The sequence below is a fragment of the Hemiscyllium ocellatum genome, chromosome 22, assembly GCF_020745735.1.
Source record: "Hemiscyllium ocellatum isolate sHemOce1 chromosome 22, sHemOce1.pat.X.cur, whole genome shotgun sequence".
NCBI lineage: Eukaryota > Metazoa > Chordata > Chondrichthyes > Orectolobiformes > Hemiscylliidae > Hemiscyllium > Hemiscyllium ocellatum.
In genome coordinates, this window is record NC_083422.1 from 1,174,452 (window position 1) to 1,190,587 (window position 16,136).

At 43.6% G+C, this 16,136-nt stretch overlaps 1 protein-coding gene across 3 annotated transcripts in view; it reads left to right on the top strand.

Annotated features, from left to right (window-relative positions):
• Nucleotides 1-16,136, top strand: part of stox1 (storkhead box 1) — a 67,791-nt gene that overhangs the window by 40,592 nt on the left and 11,063 nt on the right. For 2 of the 3 annotated variants that reach the window (XM_060841818.1, XM_060841819.1), the window contains one exon: nucleotides 12,278-12,430. The exons of the other annotated variant lie outside the window; for it this stretch is intronic. In XM_060841818.1, coding sequence (XP_060697801.1) covers nucleotides 12,278-12,430 — 153 coding nt within the window. The remainder of the gene's footprint in view (nucleotides 1-12,277; nucleotides 12,431-16,136) is intronic. 3 annotated transcript variants of the gene reach the window in all.

The following is a 16,136-nucleotide window of genomic DNA, read 5'->3' on the forward strand; positions in this document are numbered from 1 at the left end:
GGAGGGGGGGGTTCTGTCCTTGTTGCGTTGGGAGGGGTGGGGTTCAAGGGCAATGGTGCTTGAAGTGGAGGAGATGCACTGGAGGGCATCATCAACTACATGGGAAGGGAAGTTGCGATCTTGGAAGAAGGAGGCCATCTGGGACGTTGAGGTGGGATAGTTTATCCTGGGAACAGATGCGGCAGAGGTGGAGGAATTAAGAATAAGGAATGGTGTTTTTACATAAGGTAGGGTGGGAGGACGTGCAGTCTAAGTAGCTGTGGGAGTCTGTGGGCATGTTGTATATGTCTGTGTTTAGTCGGTTACCAGAGACAGTGATAGAGATGTCTAGGAAAGGGAGGGAGGTTGTCGAGATGGTCCAGGTGAATTTGAGGTCGAAGTGGAAGGTTGTTGAACTGTTCAACCTCCTCGTGGAAAAGCTTCTTGCTATCCACCCTGTCTATACCTCTCATGATTTCGTTGACCTCAATCAGGTCCCCCCTCAACTTCCGTCTTTCTAATGAAAATAATCTTAATTTACTCGACCTCTCTTCATAGCTAGTACCCTCCATGCCAGGTAACCTCCTCTGCACCCTCTCCAAATCATCTACTTCATCTTGGGAATGTGCCCACCAGGACTGTATGTAGTATTCCAAATGTGGCCGAACCAAAGTCTTATACAACTGTTACATGACCTGCCAACTCTTGTACTCAATACCCTGTCCGATGAAGGACAGTATGCCATATGCCTTCTTGACCACTCTGTTGACCTGCGTTGCCACCTTGAGGGAACAGTAGACCTGAATGCCCAGATCTCTCTGTACATCAATTTTCCCCAGGACCTTTCATTTACTGTATAATTTTTTGTGTAGTTTTGGTCTCTTCATGTGAGGAAGGAGAATTCTTGCTGTTGAGGGAATCTAGCAAAAATTCACCAGACTGATTCCTGGGATGATAGGACTGATGTAGGAAGAAAGATTGGTTTGACTGAGCTTGTACTCACTGGAATTTCGAAGAATAGGGGAACTCGCAGAGACCAATAAAATCCTGATGGGACTGGACAGTCTAGATGCAGGAAGAGTGTTCTCAATGTTGGGTAAGTCCAGAACTAGAGGTCACAGTCTTATAATAAGGGGAAAGCCATTCATAACTAAGATGAGGAATAATTCACTAGGAGAGTTGTGAACCTGTTAGGGCTAGTTTGTTACATATATTCAAGTGGGAAGGTAGGGGTGCTGGGAGAATGTAGGTGGGATGGCAATAGGTGGGTGAAGGTCAGATGTGCTTGTGATAGGCCGGTGGGAAGTGTGGAACGATGAGGTGGGAAGGAAGATGGGCAGGTGAAGAGGGTGGAGCCAAGTCACAGAGTTGGATCGAGGATGGGGTGGGGAGAGGGTAGATTAGGAAACTGGTGAGTTCAAAGCTGAGGCCGTGTGGTTGTAGGCTCCCGAGGCAGAAGATTCTGGGCCTCCTATACAAGGCTACCTGCAAACTGGAAGAGGAACACCTCAATTGTCTCAAGAGCCTACACCACACAGCCTCAACATTGAACTCACCAGTTTCCTAATCTCCCTACCTGTTCATCATCGTCCCACCTATCTTCCCCCAGCCCCAACCCAACCCCCTTCCCATTTATTTCTGACCCCCTTTCCCCGCTCCAGTCCTGATGAAACATTGACTCTCTTGCTCCTCACATGCTCCCCTCTCCCTCCCTGCTCCAGCTCCATCACTTTCTCCCTGACCTTGTCGCCCTCCTCCTTTTTTGTGTCACACTGTTTGTTCCTTCTCTCTATTCCCCTTTCCATTTCCAATTAGCATCTGTCCCATCTCTATTCCCCCACTTATTCTAGCTTTCTGTCTATCTCCTGCTCTCCTCTCTTTCCCTCACTCTCTGCTCCACGCCCACCTCTGTCTCTTCACCTTTTCCCTCACACATATACTCTATCTCTCTATCCCTCCCATCTGTTACTCTCTCCCCCATTTGTGTCTCCCCTGTCTCTCTGTCCCTGCATTCCATCTGTCTCATGTTCTTTCTTCCTCTCTCTGTCTTTCCCTAGTCTATTTTCTGTCTCATCTCTCCCTGTGTGCCCAATCACTCCCTTTTTATCTGTCTTTTGCCCTCCTCTCTGCCCCATTTCTACCCCTGTCCTCACACTCTGTTACTTTGTGTCTGTCAACACAGATTAGGATAAAATAAATCTCCCAAAAGTAAGAAAGTTCCAAGGGACTGTGAGGACCTGAAAGAATATAGTATGACTGCATAGCGTGATACTGGACAATTTAATGGGATTAGGTAAAAATAATGACTGCAGATGCTGGAAACCAGATTCTGGATTAGTGGTACTGGAAGAGCACAGCAGTTCAGGCAGCATCCGAGGAGCAGTAAAATCAACGTTTCGGGCAAAAGCCCGAATACAGGCAGAGAGCCTGAAGGGTGGAGAGATAAGTGAAAGGACGGTGGGGGTGGGGAGAAAGTAGCATAGAGTACGATAGGTGAGTGGGGGAAGGTGGAGTGGATAGGTGGAAAAGAAAATAGGCAGGTAGGACAAGTCATAGTAGAACAAACCCACCGACTCCCACAGCTACCTGGATTACACCTCTTCCCACCCTACCTCCTGCAAAAATGCTATCCCGTATTCCCAATTCCTCCGCCTCCGCCGTATCTGCTCCCAGGAGGACCAGTTCCACCGCAGAACACACCAGATGGCCTGACTGCAGTTTCCCTCCTCACGTGGTTAAAGATGCTCTCCAACGCATCTCGTCCACATCCCACACCTCCGCCCTCAGACCCCACCCCTCCATCCATAACAAGGACAGAACGCCCCGGTGCTCACCTTCCACCCTACCAACCTTCGCATAAACCAAATCATCCACCGATATTTCCGCCACCTCCAAACAGACCCCCCACCAGGAATATATTTCCCTCCCCACCCATTTCCGCATTCCGCAAAGACCGTCCCCTCTGTGACTACCTGCTCAGGTCCACGCCCCCCTACAACACACCCTCCTATCCTGGCACCTTCCCCTGTCATTCAGGAATTGCAAACCTGCGCCCACACCTCCTCCCTCACCTCCATCCAAGGCCGTAAATGACCCTTCCACATTCATCAAAGTTTTACCTGCACATCCACCAATATCATTTATTGTATCCGTTGCTCCCGATGCAGTCTCCTCTGCATTGGGGAGACTGTACGCCTCCTAGCAGAGCACTTTAGGGAATATCTCCTGGACACCCACACCAATCAACCACACTGCCCTGTGGCCCAACATTTCAACTCCCCCTCCCACTCTGCCAAGGACATGGAGGTCCTGGGCCTCCTTCACCGCTGCTCCCTCACCACCAGACGCCTGGAGGAAGAACGCTTCATCTTTTGCCTCGGAACACTTCAACCGCAGAGCATCAATGTGGACTTCAACAGTTTCCTCATTTCCCCTTCCCCCACCTCACCCCAGTTCCAAACTTCCAGCTCAGCACTGTCCCCATGACTTGTCCTACCTGCCTATCTTCTTTTCCACCTATCCACTCCACCTTCCCCCCCCCCCCGACCTATCACCTTCATCCCCTCCCCCACTCACCTATTGTACTGTATGCTATTTTCTCCCCACCCCCACCCTCCTCTCACTTATCTCTACACCCTTCAGGCTCTCTGCCTGTATTCTTGATGAAGGGCTTTTGCCCGAAACGCCGAATTTCCTGTTCCTTGGATGCTGCCTGACCTGCTGCGCTTTTCCAGCAACACATTTTCAGCTCTGATCTCCAGCATCTGCAGACCTCACTTTTTCCACTGAATTGAGGGCAAATTACTGACATGGCTGGAAAATTGTTTGAGTGCAGGTGACAGAAATAAAGGATAATGGATAGGTACTCCAGTCAGTAGGATGCGATCAGGGTGTCCCATTTATTAATAATCATTTATTAATGATATGGAATAGGAAGTCATTTATCCGGATTTGTTGATGAGATAAAGTTAGATGTGGACTGTATACATGATAATGTAAAATTAGAAAAGGATATTGATAAGACTAAGTGAATGGGCAGTGTGGCAGATGGAGTTCAATGTTAGCAAGTGTATCTCAGACTTCCATTTTGAACCAAAAAAGGACAGTTGGGGTATTTTGTAGAGGTATGAAGTTAAATACAATGGATGTCCAAAAAGACTTTGGAGTTCAGATATATAGATACTTAAATGTCACTAACAAGTGCAGGAAATGATCAAGAAAGCTAATGGAATGCTGGCCTTTACGTCTAGAGGACTGGAGTACAAGGATGCAGAAGTCATGCTACAGACCCCACTTGAAGTACTGTGAGCAGATCTGGGCACCACACCTGAGGAAGGACATATTGGCCTGCAAGGGAGTATAATTATTTCTCCTGGTTCGACATTCTAAAACTAGGGACAGAGTCTGAGAATTAGGGCCAGACCGTTCAGGAATAATGTTAGGAAGCACTTGTACACCCAAAGATTCATAAGTGTTTGAAACTCTCACAAATGACAGTGGATGCTGCATTAGTTATTAATTTTAAATCAAGTTCAATAATTTTTTTTGATTACAGCTCGTTGACACTGACCGTCCCTGCTGTCCAGCTGAGTTGATCATGATGTCAGTGATCTGGTTGCAGCTGATGATGTTGCTTTCTCCTGAGAGGCCATCCCCTGTAATAGTATCGAAAATGGTACATTTGTTTGAGAGGGAATTGGCCAACAGGCACTCCTGCACTGCCTGCCCTCACTTAGTAGTCTTTCTGGTGGTCACCCTACTTTTTTCTGTCTGTGTAGCCCTTACTTGTGGCCTTTTAGTGACAACCTCAGTAGACATACTATCCATGACTTTCTCAGCTTCGTGAATGCTCCACAGTGGTCAGTCATTAGCTGCAGCTGAATACACGTCCTAAATTCATGGTCACCATGGACAGTGTCCCTTGATCTCTCTCGTATTATAGAAGGAGCATTCCATGGGGCCAAGTTCTTCTGCCATTGTGAATCTTACCAACTATAAACAATAGGAGAAAGTGAGGTCTGCAGATGCTGGAGATCAGAGCTGAAAATGTGTTGCTGGAAAAGCGCAGCAGGTCAGGCAGCATCCAAGGAACAGGAGATTCGACGTTTCGGGCATAAGCCCTTCTTCAGGATTCCTGAAGAAGGGCTTATGCCCGAAACGTCGAATTTCCTGTTCCTTGGATGCTGCCTGACCTGCGCTTTTCCAGCAACACATTTTCAACTATAAACAATATACTGGGAACCAAAACCAGATTTCTTACTCTCGCACTTCAATTTTAATTTACACTGTCTCCTCCAAGACACTTTATCAGACCTGATAGCTGCGCAGCTGATCCTATATCACTTTTTAAATCATTACATCACAATCAAAGCCCTGGGCTCAGCACCACCACTGACCTCAGTCCAGGTCCTGCTCCTCAGGTGTTAACTGGTTTGTTTTACTCTGTTCCCACCACCACTGCTGTCACTGGCCCAATAAACATGTGCTCCTCAGGCATTAGCAGGTTCATGTTGCTCTGCTGTGCTACCACGGTCACCACTGCTCCAATTGTCACCAATGGTCCAACTGACCTTGAATGATCACCTGAATATTCCTGGATTTTTGTGATAGTTTCTGCCTCCACCAGACAATTATTTCCAGATACTTAACACCTTTTCGGTGGAAATATTGTTCCTTAAATTCCCTCTAAACTTCCTGCCCTTTCCTTTAAATCTATGTCCCTTAATTATTGATCCCTGTACTAAAGGTAAATGTTTCTTTCTATCTGTGCCCCTTGTAATTTTGTGGATCCCAATTCGAAGCGCCTCTACTTACCAACATGATCTGCTTTAAGGAAAACAATCTCGGCCTATCTAACCTCTCTTCATAGCTGTTGAATCTCTTACTATCCTGGTGAATCTCTGCTGTATCTTCTCCAGTACAATCACATCCTGCAGTGTGACAACTAGAACTGCAAACAGCAGGAATGATGAAGGGCTTATGCCAAAAATGTCAATTCTCCTGTTGCTTTTCCAGCACCACACTCTCAACTCAGATCTCCGGGATCTGCAGTCCTCGCTTTCTCCTCAACTAATAAAGGCAGGTATCCTATTTCCCTTCTTGACCACCTTATCCAGTTGTCCTGTTGCCTTCATGGGTCTATTGACATGCACACCAAGGTCTCTCAGATCCACTGTGCTTCTCAGGATCCAACTATTTATCATGTAGTCCCTTGCCTTGTTGGCCTTTTTTTATTTGCTAGCTGTGCCCAGCATTTATTGCCTGTCCTTACTTTGCCCTTGAGAATGTGGTGGTGACTCATTTTCTTGAGAATGTGTCTGTATGTTGTAGGTTGACCCACTGTACCATTAGGGAGGGAACAAGCTGCAAGGTGATAGTGAGAAGGCAGGAGAACTGTCCATTCAGAGAGCAGACCTGGACACAGCAAGCCAAAATCCCTTTCTTCAAGCCATTGGTGATAGCATTGTCCAGATTGCAAGGCCTCAGTCCCCATTAGGTTGACAGAATAGCAAATCTATCTGTGGAATTCCAACGTAATCTGCACAAAACTTCAATCATCCTTTTTTCTTTGTAAACTGAAAGCACGAGATAATTAAATTGTGGTGCTTGTATGTGAAATGCAGTGAGGTTATCTGCAATACAAGCGTAGCATGTACTTCTTAGCTGCACTCAGCACTGATAGGACTTCCCCTGTATAAGGATATTGTTATGACATGACGATAAACCCTTCTGCTAATTAAACCAAACACACAGAAAGGCTCACCTCACTTCGTAATCTGTTAAAGTATGTGATCGAGAACTCCCCAAATTCCACTATTTGAAGAAAATACATCAATTTTATTCTTAAACTCTAAAAGTGAACATTATTTGCAACTCTAAATTCCCTTTCCCTTAAATGTTTGTTATCTACTTCTCACATTATAACAATATACTGATCCAATAAAAGCACCTATTAAATCTATATCAACTTAATTTTCAAAACCAGACAGCAGCTGTGGGTGTCTGTCTTCTTCTGCTATGGATCTCCTTGTGTCATAAGAACATAGAACAATACAGCGCAGAACAGGCCCTTCAGTCCTCAATGTTGCACCAACATGTGAACTATTCTCAGCTCGTCCCTCCACACTATCCCATCATCATCCATGTGCCTATCCAAGAATTGTTTAAAGCTCCCTAATGTGGCTGACTTATCTACATTGGCAGGTACGGCATTCCATGCCCTTACCACTCTCTGAGTAAAGAACCTACATCGAACATCTGTCTTAAATCGATCATCTCTCAGTTTGTAGTTATGTCCCCTCGTACAAGCTGACATCATCATCCTAGGAAAAAGACTTTCACTATCTACCCTACCTAATCCTCTGATCATCTTGTATGTCTCATCAAATCCCCTTAGCCTTCTTCTTTCCAATGAGAACAGACTCAATTCCTCTCAGCTTTTCCTAATGAGACCTTCCCTCCAGACCAGGCAACATCCTGGTAAATCTCCTCTGCATCTTTTCAAATGCTTCCACATCCTTCCCAAAATATGGCGACCAGAAGTGTACACAATATTCCAAGTGTGGCCGCACCAGCGTTTTGTACAATTGCAGCATGATATTGTGGCTCCGGAACTCAATCCCTCTACCATTGAAACCTAACACACCGTATGGCTTCTTAATAGCATTATCCACCTGGGTGGCAACTTTCAGGGATCTGTGCACATGGACTCCCTCTGCACATCCACACTACCAAGAATCTTTCCATTGACCCAGTACTCTGCCTTCTTGTTATTCTTCCCAAAGTGCATCACCTCACATTTCATTGCATTGAACTGTATTTGCCCCCTCTCAGCCCAATTCTGCAGTTTATCCAAGTCCCCCTGCAACCTGTAACATTCTTCAAAACTGTCCACAAATCCACCGACTTTAGTGTTATCTGCAAGTTTACTAACCCATCCACCTAGGCCTCCTTCTAAGTCATTTATAAAGATGACAAATAGCAGTGGTCCCAAAACAGATCCTTCTGCCATACCACCAGTAACTGGTTTCCAGGCTGAATATTTTCCATCAACCATCACTCGCTGCCTTCTTTCAGAAAGCCATTTTCTAAACCAAACTGCTAAATCACCCTCAATTCCATGCCTCTGCATTTTCTCCAACAGCCTACCACATGGAACCTTATCAAAGGCTTTACTGAAGTCCATATATCCCACATCTACTGCCCTACCCTCATCTGCACGCTTAGTCACTTTCTCAGAAAACTCAATGAGGTTTGTGAGATACGACCTGCCCTTGACAGAAACATGTTGACTATCCAAAGTCAAATTATTGCTTGCTAGATGATTATAAATCTTACCTCTTATAATCCTTTCCAAAACCTTTCCTACAACAGAAGTAAGGCTCACTGGTCTATAATTACTTGAGTCATCTCTACTGCCCTCCTTGAACAAGGGCACAACATTTGCGATTCTCCACTCCCTTGGTACTAAACCTGTAGACAATGACGACTCAAATATCAAAGTGAAAGGCTCTACTATCTTCTCCCTAGCTTCCCAGAGAATCCTTGGATACATCCCACCCAGTCCAGGGGACTTGTCTACTTTCACTCCTTCTAGAATTGATAACACCTGTTTGTAACTAACCTTGATGCTTTCTAGTCTAATATCTCATACTTCATTCTTTTCCTCTACAATATTCTCCTTTCCCTGAATGAACACCGATGAGAAATGTTCGTTTAGCACCTCTTTGATCTCCACAGGGTCCACACTCAACTTCCCACTTCTGTCTTTGACTGGCCCTATTCCTACCCTAGTCATCCTTTTATTCCTCACATAGAAAACTTCAGGGTTCTCCTTTATTCTATTTGCTAAAGACTGCTCGTGTCCTCTCTTTGCTCTTCTTAACTCTCTTTAAATCCTTCCTCGCTAATCTGTAACTCTCCATCGCCTCATCCGAACCATCTTGCCTCATCAACACGTAAGCCTCCTTCTTCTGCTTAACAAGAGATGCAATTTTTGTAGTAAACCACGGTTCCCTTACCTTATCACTCCCTCCCTACCTGACAGGGATATACCTGTCAAGGACACGCAATATCTGTTCCTTAAACCAGCTCCACACTTCCATTGTCTGCATCCCCTGCATTTTACTACCCCATTCTATGCATCCTAATTCTAGCCTTATCGCATTATAATTGCCCTTGCCCCATCGCTAACTCATGACCTTCAGGCTTCTTCTTATTCAGGCTTTTGCTGCAAAGATGTTTCATATGAGAAAGGTACCATTGATAGTGTTTTGAATAGCACTCTCTCTCAGTAGATGGCAGGTTGCTCTCTCTAGCTATCAAAATGTCTGTTGTTTTTAATACCCCAAACATCTGATCATCTCAATGGTTCGATGTTGTCAAAACAGTAAAATTCAAGTTCGATTAGGTTTAGTATGCCTGGGCATAATTTAAACTGATTGGTTAAATTCAAGTGGTGGTCAAAACAACAGAGGTATCTAGTTTATTGCCAAACGTTACATATTTTCAATTTTGAGTACACTCTGAGACTGCTCGTCAGTCACCTGACAGTTGCCTGCAAAAACATTGCCAAACCGGCCTTAACTCTCTTTAAAGGTACAGTACATATCTTCAACTTCATAACACTAATATCTTCCCAATTAAGGCTCACTATTCCAGCACCTCCATAATTAGTATAAATTGTGCTCCTTTGTAGTGTGCAGCTGGCAAAAATGTCTCTTTTGAGTCCATTTTCAATGTGAATTATATCTATTATTAACTCTGAAACAGTTGTGTTCAATATTTAATGTGCTTAGTTACATGGCAAGTATTTTTAACATCCAAAGTGTGATTTTGGCACTCCAAGAAAAATACAAAAAAGGTGACAATATTGCAAGCTGTTTATAGATGTGCACATATTTTAACTGGTAGCAATTACCAGTGGTTGCTCAGTTAATGTTGTAAGCCTAAAATGGATTGATGTTTTTAACCAATTTATTCAATCCACGCTTTGTCAGAGAACTCTCAATACATTTGAATGTTATCTTGTTCTGGACAATGTGTTTGACCTCATCCTGGTATTTGTGTCAGAAACGGTGGCACAGTGGTTAGCACTGCTGCCTCACAGCGCCAGGGACCTGGGTTCAATTCCCACCTCAGGCGACTGACTGTGTGGAGTTTGCACGTTCTCCCCGTGTCTGCGTGGGTTTCCTCCGGGTGCTCCGGTTTCCTCCCACAGTCCAAAGATGTGCGGGTCAGGTGAATTGGCCATGCTAAATTGCCCGTAGTGTTAGGTAAGGGGTATATGTAGGGGTATGGGTAGGTTGCGTTTCGGCGCGTCGGTGTGGACTTGTTGGGCCGAAGGGCCTGTTTCCACACTGTAAGTAATCTAATCTAATCTAAAAATGCATCCCCAGAGATTTTAATTATTGATTTTTTTTTTGTCAATTAATTAAGTCTGCATAGGCTTCCAGTCAGAAGCTTTGCAACATTTAATTTGGTTAGGCACATGGAAGATAGTAAAATGAAGACTATGTAGGTTAGTTTGACCTTAGAGTAGAGTAAAAGGGTGGCACAACATCAAGGGCCAAAGGGCCTGTACTGTGCTGTACTGGTCTATGTTCTGTGTTCTTTGAACTTTGTTTACACTGCGTATTGCTAGTGTCAACTACTTGTGTTGTAAAATACCTATCTCTTATGGGGAGATGCTGCGGGATCTGGGAAGTATTGTCAGATTTAGAAGCACAGAAAACAGGAGCATGATTAAGCCATTCAGCCTTTGACCCTCCTGTGCCATTCAATATGATCATGGTGATAATCCACCTAAGTCCCCTGTTCCTGCTTCCCCAAACCTTTTGATCCATTTAACCCAGGTATTGCCCTTGAAACAACAGAACAAGGTTATTTTGCAAATGTTCAGTGTTTCATCCTCAACCTCTCTGTGTGATAGAGAATTCCATATAATCACCATGCTTTGGATGAGGGCATTTATCCTCATCTCAATCCTAAATAGCCTACCCCTAAATGTGACCTCTAGCTCTGAGAACATCCTTCATGCATTTACTCTGTCTAGTTCTGTTAGAATTTTATATGTGAAAAAATGCATCACCTCTCATTTTTCAAGATTAAATTCTACTTCCCATTGTTCTGTCCATCTGACCAGCCAGTCTATATCATCCTGCGGTTTAAGGGCTTTCCTGCTCACTCTTTACCATATCACCAGTTTTCATGATATCCACGAACTTATTGATCAAACCTGCTACATTCATGTTTAGTTCATTAATTGAAAGTGACCCATCACCAAATCCTGTGGAATGCCACTAGAGGCAGGCTTCCAGTCACTCAAACAATCCTCAACCATCACCCTCTGCTTAACTTCACTAAGCCAATTTTAGATCCAACTTTCTGAATCATCCTGAACCCCATGGCTCTTGATGTACCTCCCTTGCAAGACCTTCTCAAGAGCCTTACCAGTCCATGTAGACTCCATCCACAGCAGTACCGTCATCCACAACTTTAATAACCACCTCAAAAATCTCAGTTCAAACCTGTCAAACTTGATAATCCCCGGTAAGGTTTATATTATCCTTGGTTAACTCCTATCTCTCCTCTCCTTAGAATTTGTTCCAACAATTTTCCTTTCATTAATGTTAGACTCATTAGCCTATTGTATCCTGAGCACCCTTCTTGAGCAATGGTAACAGATTAGCTATCCTCTAGTCCTGTGATACCTCTCCTGCATCCAGAAAGAATTTGAAAATTAATGTCAGGGCCCCTACAATCTTCTACCTTGCTACTCTCAGCAGACTGGGATAAATCTCATCTGGGCATGGGAACTCAACAATTTTGTTTAGACCTCAGCTGAATTTTCCTTTATTTTACCTGTCAGTGTTTTTTCATATCCCATCTTGTATTCCTAATTGCTTTTTAAATAACCCCTGCACTTCCTGTACATCTCTGTAATTTTTCATGTTCTGTGCCTTTGGTATGTACCATAAGCTTTCTTTTCTAACCTTCCTCAATATCAAGAGCTTTCTGATTCTGGCCCCATTAGCTAGGGATTAACATCCTATCTGCTGTCACCCTGTCACACGCTGTTAGAATTTTGCATTTTTGGTATCTCATGAAATGGAAGGATAAGAGAATTTCATATAGTTCCAAAGAAGAGACCTGTTGACTCAAAACTGCAGTTCCTGTATAGATAGGTACCGCCAGATCAACTGAATATTTCCAGTGTTTTTTTAAATAAATTTCCAGCATCTACAGTATTTTGCTCTTAATTTTGCTTTGCATATTAATCTCATGTGTCATGTTGCAGGTGATGTACCCGCAATACCCATGAAGCCCATTCCTCAGTCCCAGTTTGTTCCCCTGGCAGAAGTGCTTTGTTGTGTTATTTCCGAAATGAATGCTAATCGCACAGTTGTGACCCAGGAAGCCCTTTTGGAATATTTGGTCGAGTGCTATCCAGGTAACTTTATGGTGCAGAATTTATTCTTGGGCATATCTTGAATCACAACAGTAGCAAATTCTCTGGGCAACTCAACCTCAAATCTAGGCAACCAAACCTGCATAACATTTGTATTCCTGAGACCTCAGGATTGTCGAGGCAAACCTGTTATGTAAACCTTGCCTCAAGCAAACTCAATTGCACACTACTTGTCTTATCTCAGCTTGGTTACTGTCAAGCCAACATGCAATATGCCAACTATACCTTACAGAGAACTTTGTAAGACAACATAGGGACACATGGAGATAACGAAGAGGATTGGGCCAATTGATCCCTGGAACATGTTCCACAGTTCTCCTATATCCTGACTAATCTGATCTGTTGCCTTGCTACCTTACTCTCTTGACAATGCTGGAGATAATCTGTTCTCTGCAATTGTATTCATTGAACATCTTCTACCAGCCTCTTGGAAATACACTTCATTGCAAGCACTTCACTGCTAAGTCACCTGTAAGGAAGTCCTTCACAACTCCATCACGTATTTGCAGATTAAGAGTTAGGCAATGTTTCACCAACCAGGGGCGATACATTTCTTTCCTGCACCCTGTAGAGGCCAGCCATATTATTATTTAATAAAATAATTCATTGAACATCTTCTACCAGCCTCTTGGCAATGTGGGCAGCACGGTGGCACAGTGGTTAGCACTGCTGCCTCACAGCGCCTGTAGACCCAGGTTCAATTCCCGACTCAGGCAACTGACTGTGTGGAGTTTGCACGTTCTCCCCGTGTCTGCGTGGGTTTCCTCCGGGTGCTCCGGTTTCCTCTCACAGTCACAAAGATGTGCGGGTCAGGTAAATTGGCCAAGCTAAATTGCCCGTAGTGTTAAGTAAGGGGTAAATGTAGGGGTATGGGTGGGTTGCGCTTCGGCGGGTTGGTGTGGACTTGTTGGGCCGAAGGGCCTGTTTCCACACTGTAAGTCTAATCTAAAAAAAATGGTGTACGCCACTTTCACCTCATCTGATGAAAACACTGCTCTTGAAATCATTCTCATGAGCCTTAGTTGCAACTGCCAAATACAAGCTCTATGCTTCCTTAGGTGATAATAAATAATATGAGTAATCCTCATTTCTGATGTGAGACAATAAATGGTTATCAATGCTTAACTGGAAGAGTGCGATAGTTATGCCCCAATGCTCTATAAACAGTCACATCATTGTATAGATAAATAAGCTCCAAATGTGTCCAAGTTCTGGAAGGAGTTAGACAAAAGGGTCTGTTTCCATGTTATATGATTCTATGATGATAACTGTGAGATGGTTGCTTTTGACTGGCGTGAATGCAGTGCTCCAAAGAAACTTTTCTGTGCTGTAAATCTCTGACACCAAAATGACCAATTTGTCCAATTGACTGCTACTCAGGACAAAATAATTTCATACTAGGTTACATCAGTAACAGAAAAATAACGGTACTTATTGTAATACACTTAACTTTAGCAAGAGCAGTGAGAAGAAAGGATTTCTACTGCACTGCTATGCAACTTAAACTGCACCCATTCAAAAATTCCAAATACACATACACACAATCACAATTAAGAAGCACAAAAGACAGTTTAACATGTGGGTTGTAAAATAACATAGAAAATAGGTGAAGGAATAGGCTATTTGGCCCTTTGAGCCTGCATCGGCATTTAATATTCAATATCATAGTCAGTCATGCAATTTTGGTATCCCACACTTGTTTTCTCTCCATACCTCTTGATCCCTTTAGCTGCAAGGGCCAAATCCGTCTTGAATACATTTAACAAACTGACCCCAACAGCTTTCTGTGGCAGAGAATTCCACAGGTTCATGACTGAAGGAATTCTTCCTCATCCCAGTCTTGAACGATTTATCCTTTATTCTTAGACTGTGAACCCTAATTCTGGACTCCCTTAACATCGGGAGTATTCTTCCTGCATCTCGTCTGTCCACTCCCATGAGGATTTTGTATGTTTCTAGGACATGCCCTCATATTCTTCTAAATTCCAGTGAGTACAAGCCCAGTCGATCCAGTTTTTCTTAATAAGTCTATCCTGCCATCCCGGGAATCATTCTGGTGAATCTTCGCTTGACTCCCTCAACAGCAAGAATGTCCTTCCTCAGACAAGGCGACCAAAACTGCATAAAGCAGTCAAGGTGTGGCCTCACGAAGGCCGTATATCACTGCATCAAGACATCCCTCCACCTATACTCAAATCCTCTTGTAATGAAGGCTAGCATGCCATTAACTTTCCTCACCGCATGCTACACCTGCATGCCAACCTTCAGTGACTGTTCCATCATGATACCTAGGTCTCCTTGTACCTCCCCTTTTGTTAAACTACCGCTATTAAGATGATAATTTGTTTTCCTGTTTTTGCCACCAAAGTGAATAACCTCACATGTATCAACATTGTATTCCATTTGCCCACTCAGCCAGCCCGTCCAAGTCACCCTGCAACCTCTTAGCATCTTACTCAGCACCCACTGCCATAGAGCTTTGTGTCATCTGCAAATTTAGAGATATTGTGTTCAATTCCTTTGACAAATAATTACAGCTTGGGTCCCAGCACTGAACTCTGTGGTACTTTACTCATCATTGCCTGCCACTCTGAAAAGGACCTGTTTATCCCAACTGGCTGCTTCCTGTCTGCCAACCAGTTCTCTATTCACATCAATACATTACCTCCGATACCATGAGCTTTAATTTTGCTTACTAATCTCTTGTGTGATACTTTGTAAAAAGCCTTTGAAAGTTCAGATATACAAAAATCCATTGATTCGCCCTTGTCCACTCTACCAGTTACATCTCAAAGAATTCCATGATTGCCTTTTAGTGAATCCATGATGATTTGGAATGATCCTGTCACTGCTTTCCAAATATTCAGTTGTTATATCCTTAATAATTGACTATAGCATTTTTCCCAACACCAATGTTAGGCTAACTGGTCTATAATTCCCTGTTTTCTCTCATGCTACTTTTTTAAAAAGGGGACTTACATTAGCTACCCTCCCAGCCATTTGAACTTTTCAAGAGTCTATAGTTTGCTGGAAGATAATCACCAAAGTTTCCACTGTTTCTAGGGCCACGGTCCTGAAGTGCTCTGAGATGTAGAGCATCAGACCCAGGGGACTCACCGGGTTTTAATTGCATCAATTTCCCCAATACCATTTCCTGACTCGTGAGAATTACCTTCAGTTCCCCCTCCATGCTTGATCCTCTGTCCCCAGAGGCTCTTTGTGGCACATCCACAAAAGTGAAGACAGATCCAAAGTATTTGTTCAACTTGTCTGCCATCTCTTTGTTGTCTATTATGAATTCACCTGATTCTAACTGTAAGGGACCTACATTTGTCTTCACTACTTTTTCCATCAGTTTTTATGCTTTCCACAAGCTTGCTCATATATTTTACTTTTCTTTTCTGAATTAAACCCTTTGTCCTCCACTGCTGCGTTTTAACTTTCTCCCAGTCCTCAGATTTGTTGCTTTTTCTGACCAATTTATATGCCTCCTCTTTGGCTTTAACATGATCCCTGATTTCCCTTGTTGGTCATGGTTGAGCTACCCTCCATGTTTTGCTGTTGTGCCAGACGACGATATACAATTATTGAAGTTTATCCATATGTTCTTTAAATGTCTAGCATTGCTTTTCCATCATCAACCCCTTAAGTATCATTGATCAGCTTATTCAAGTCAATGCATGTCTCA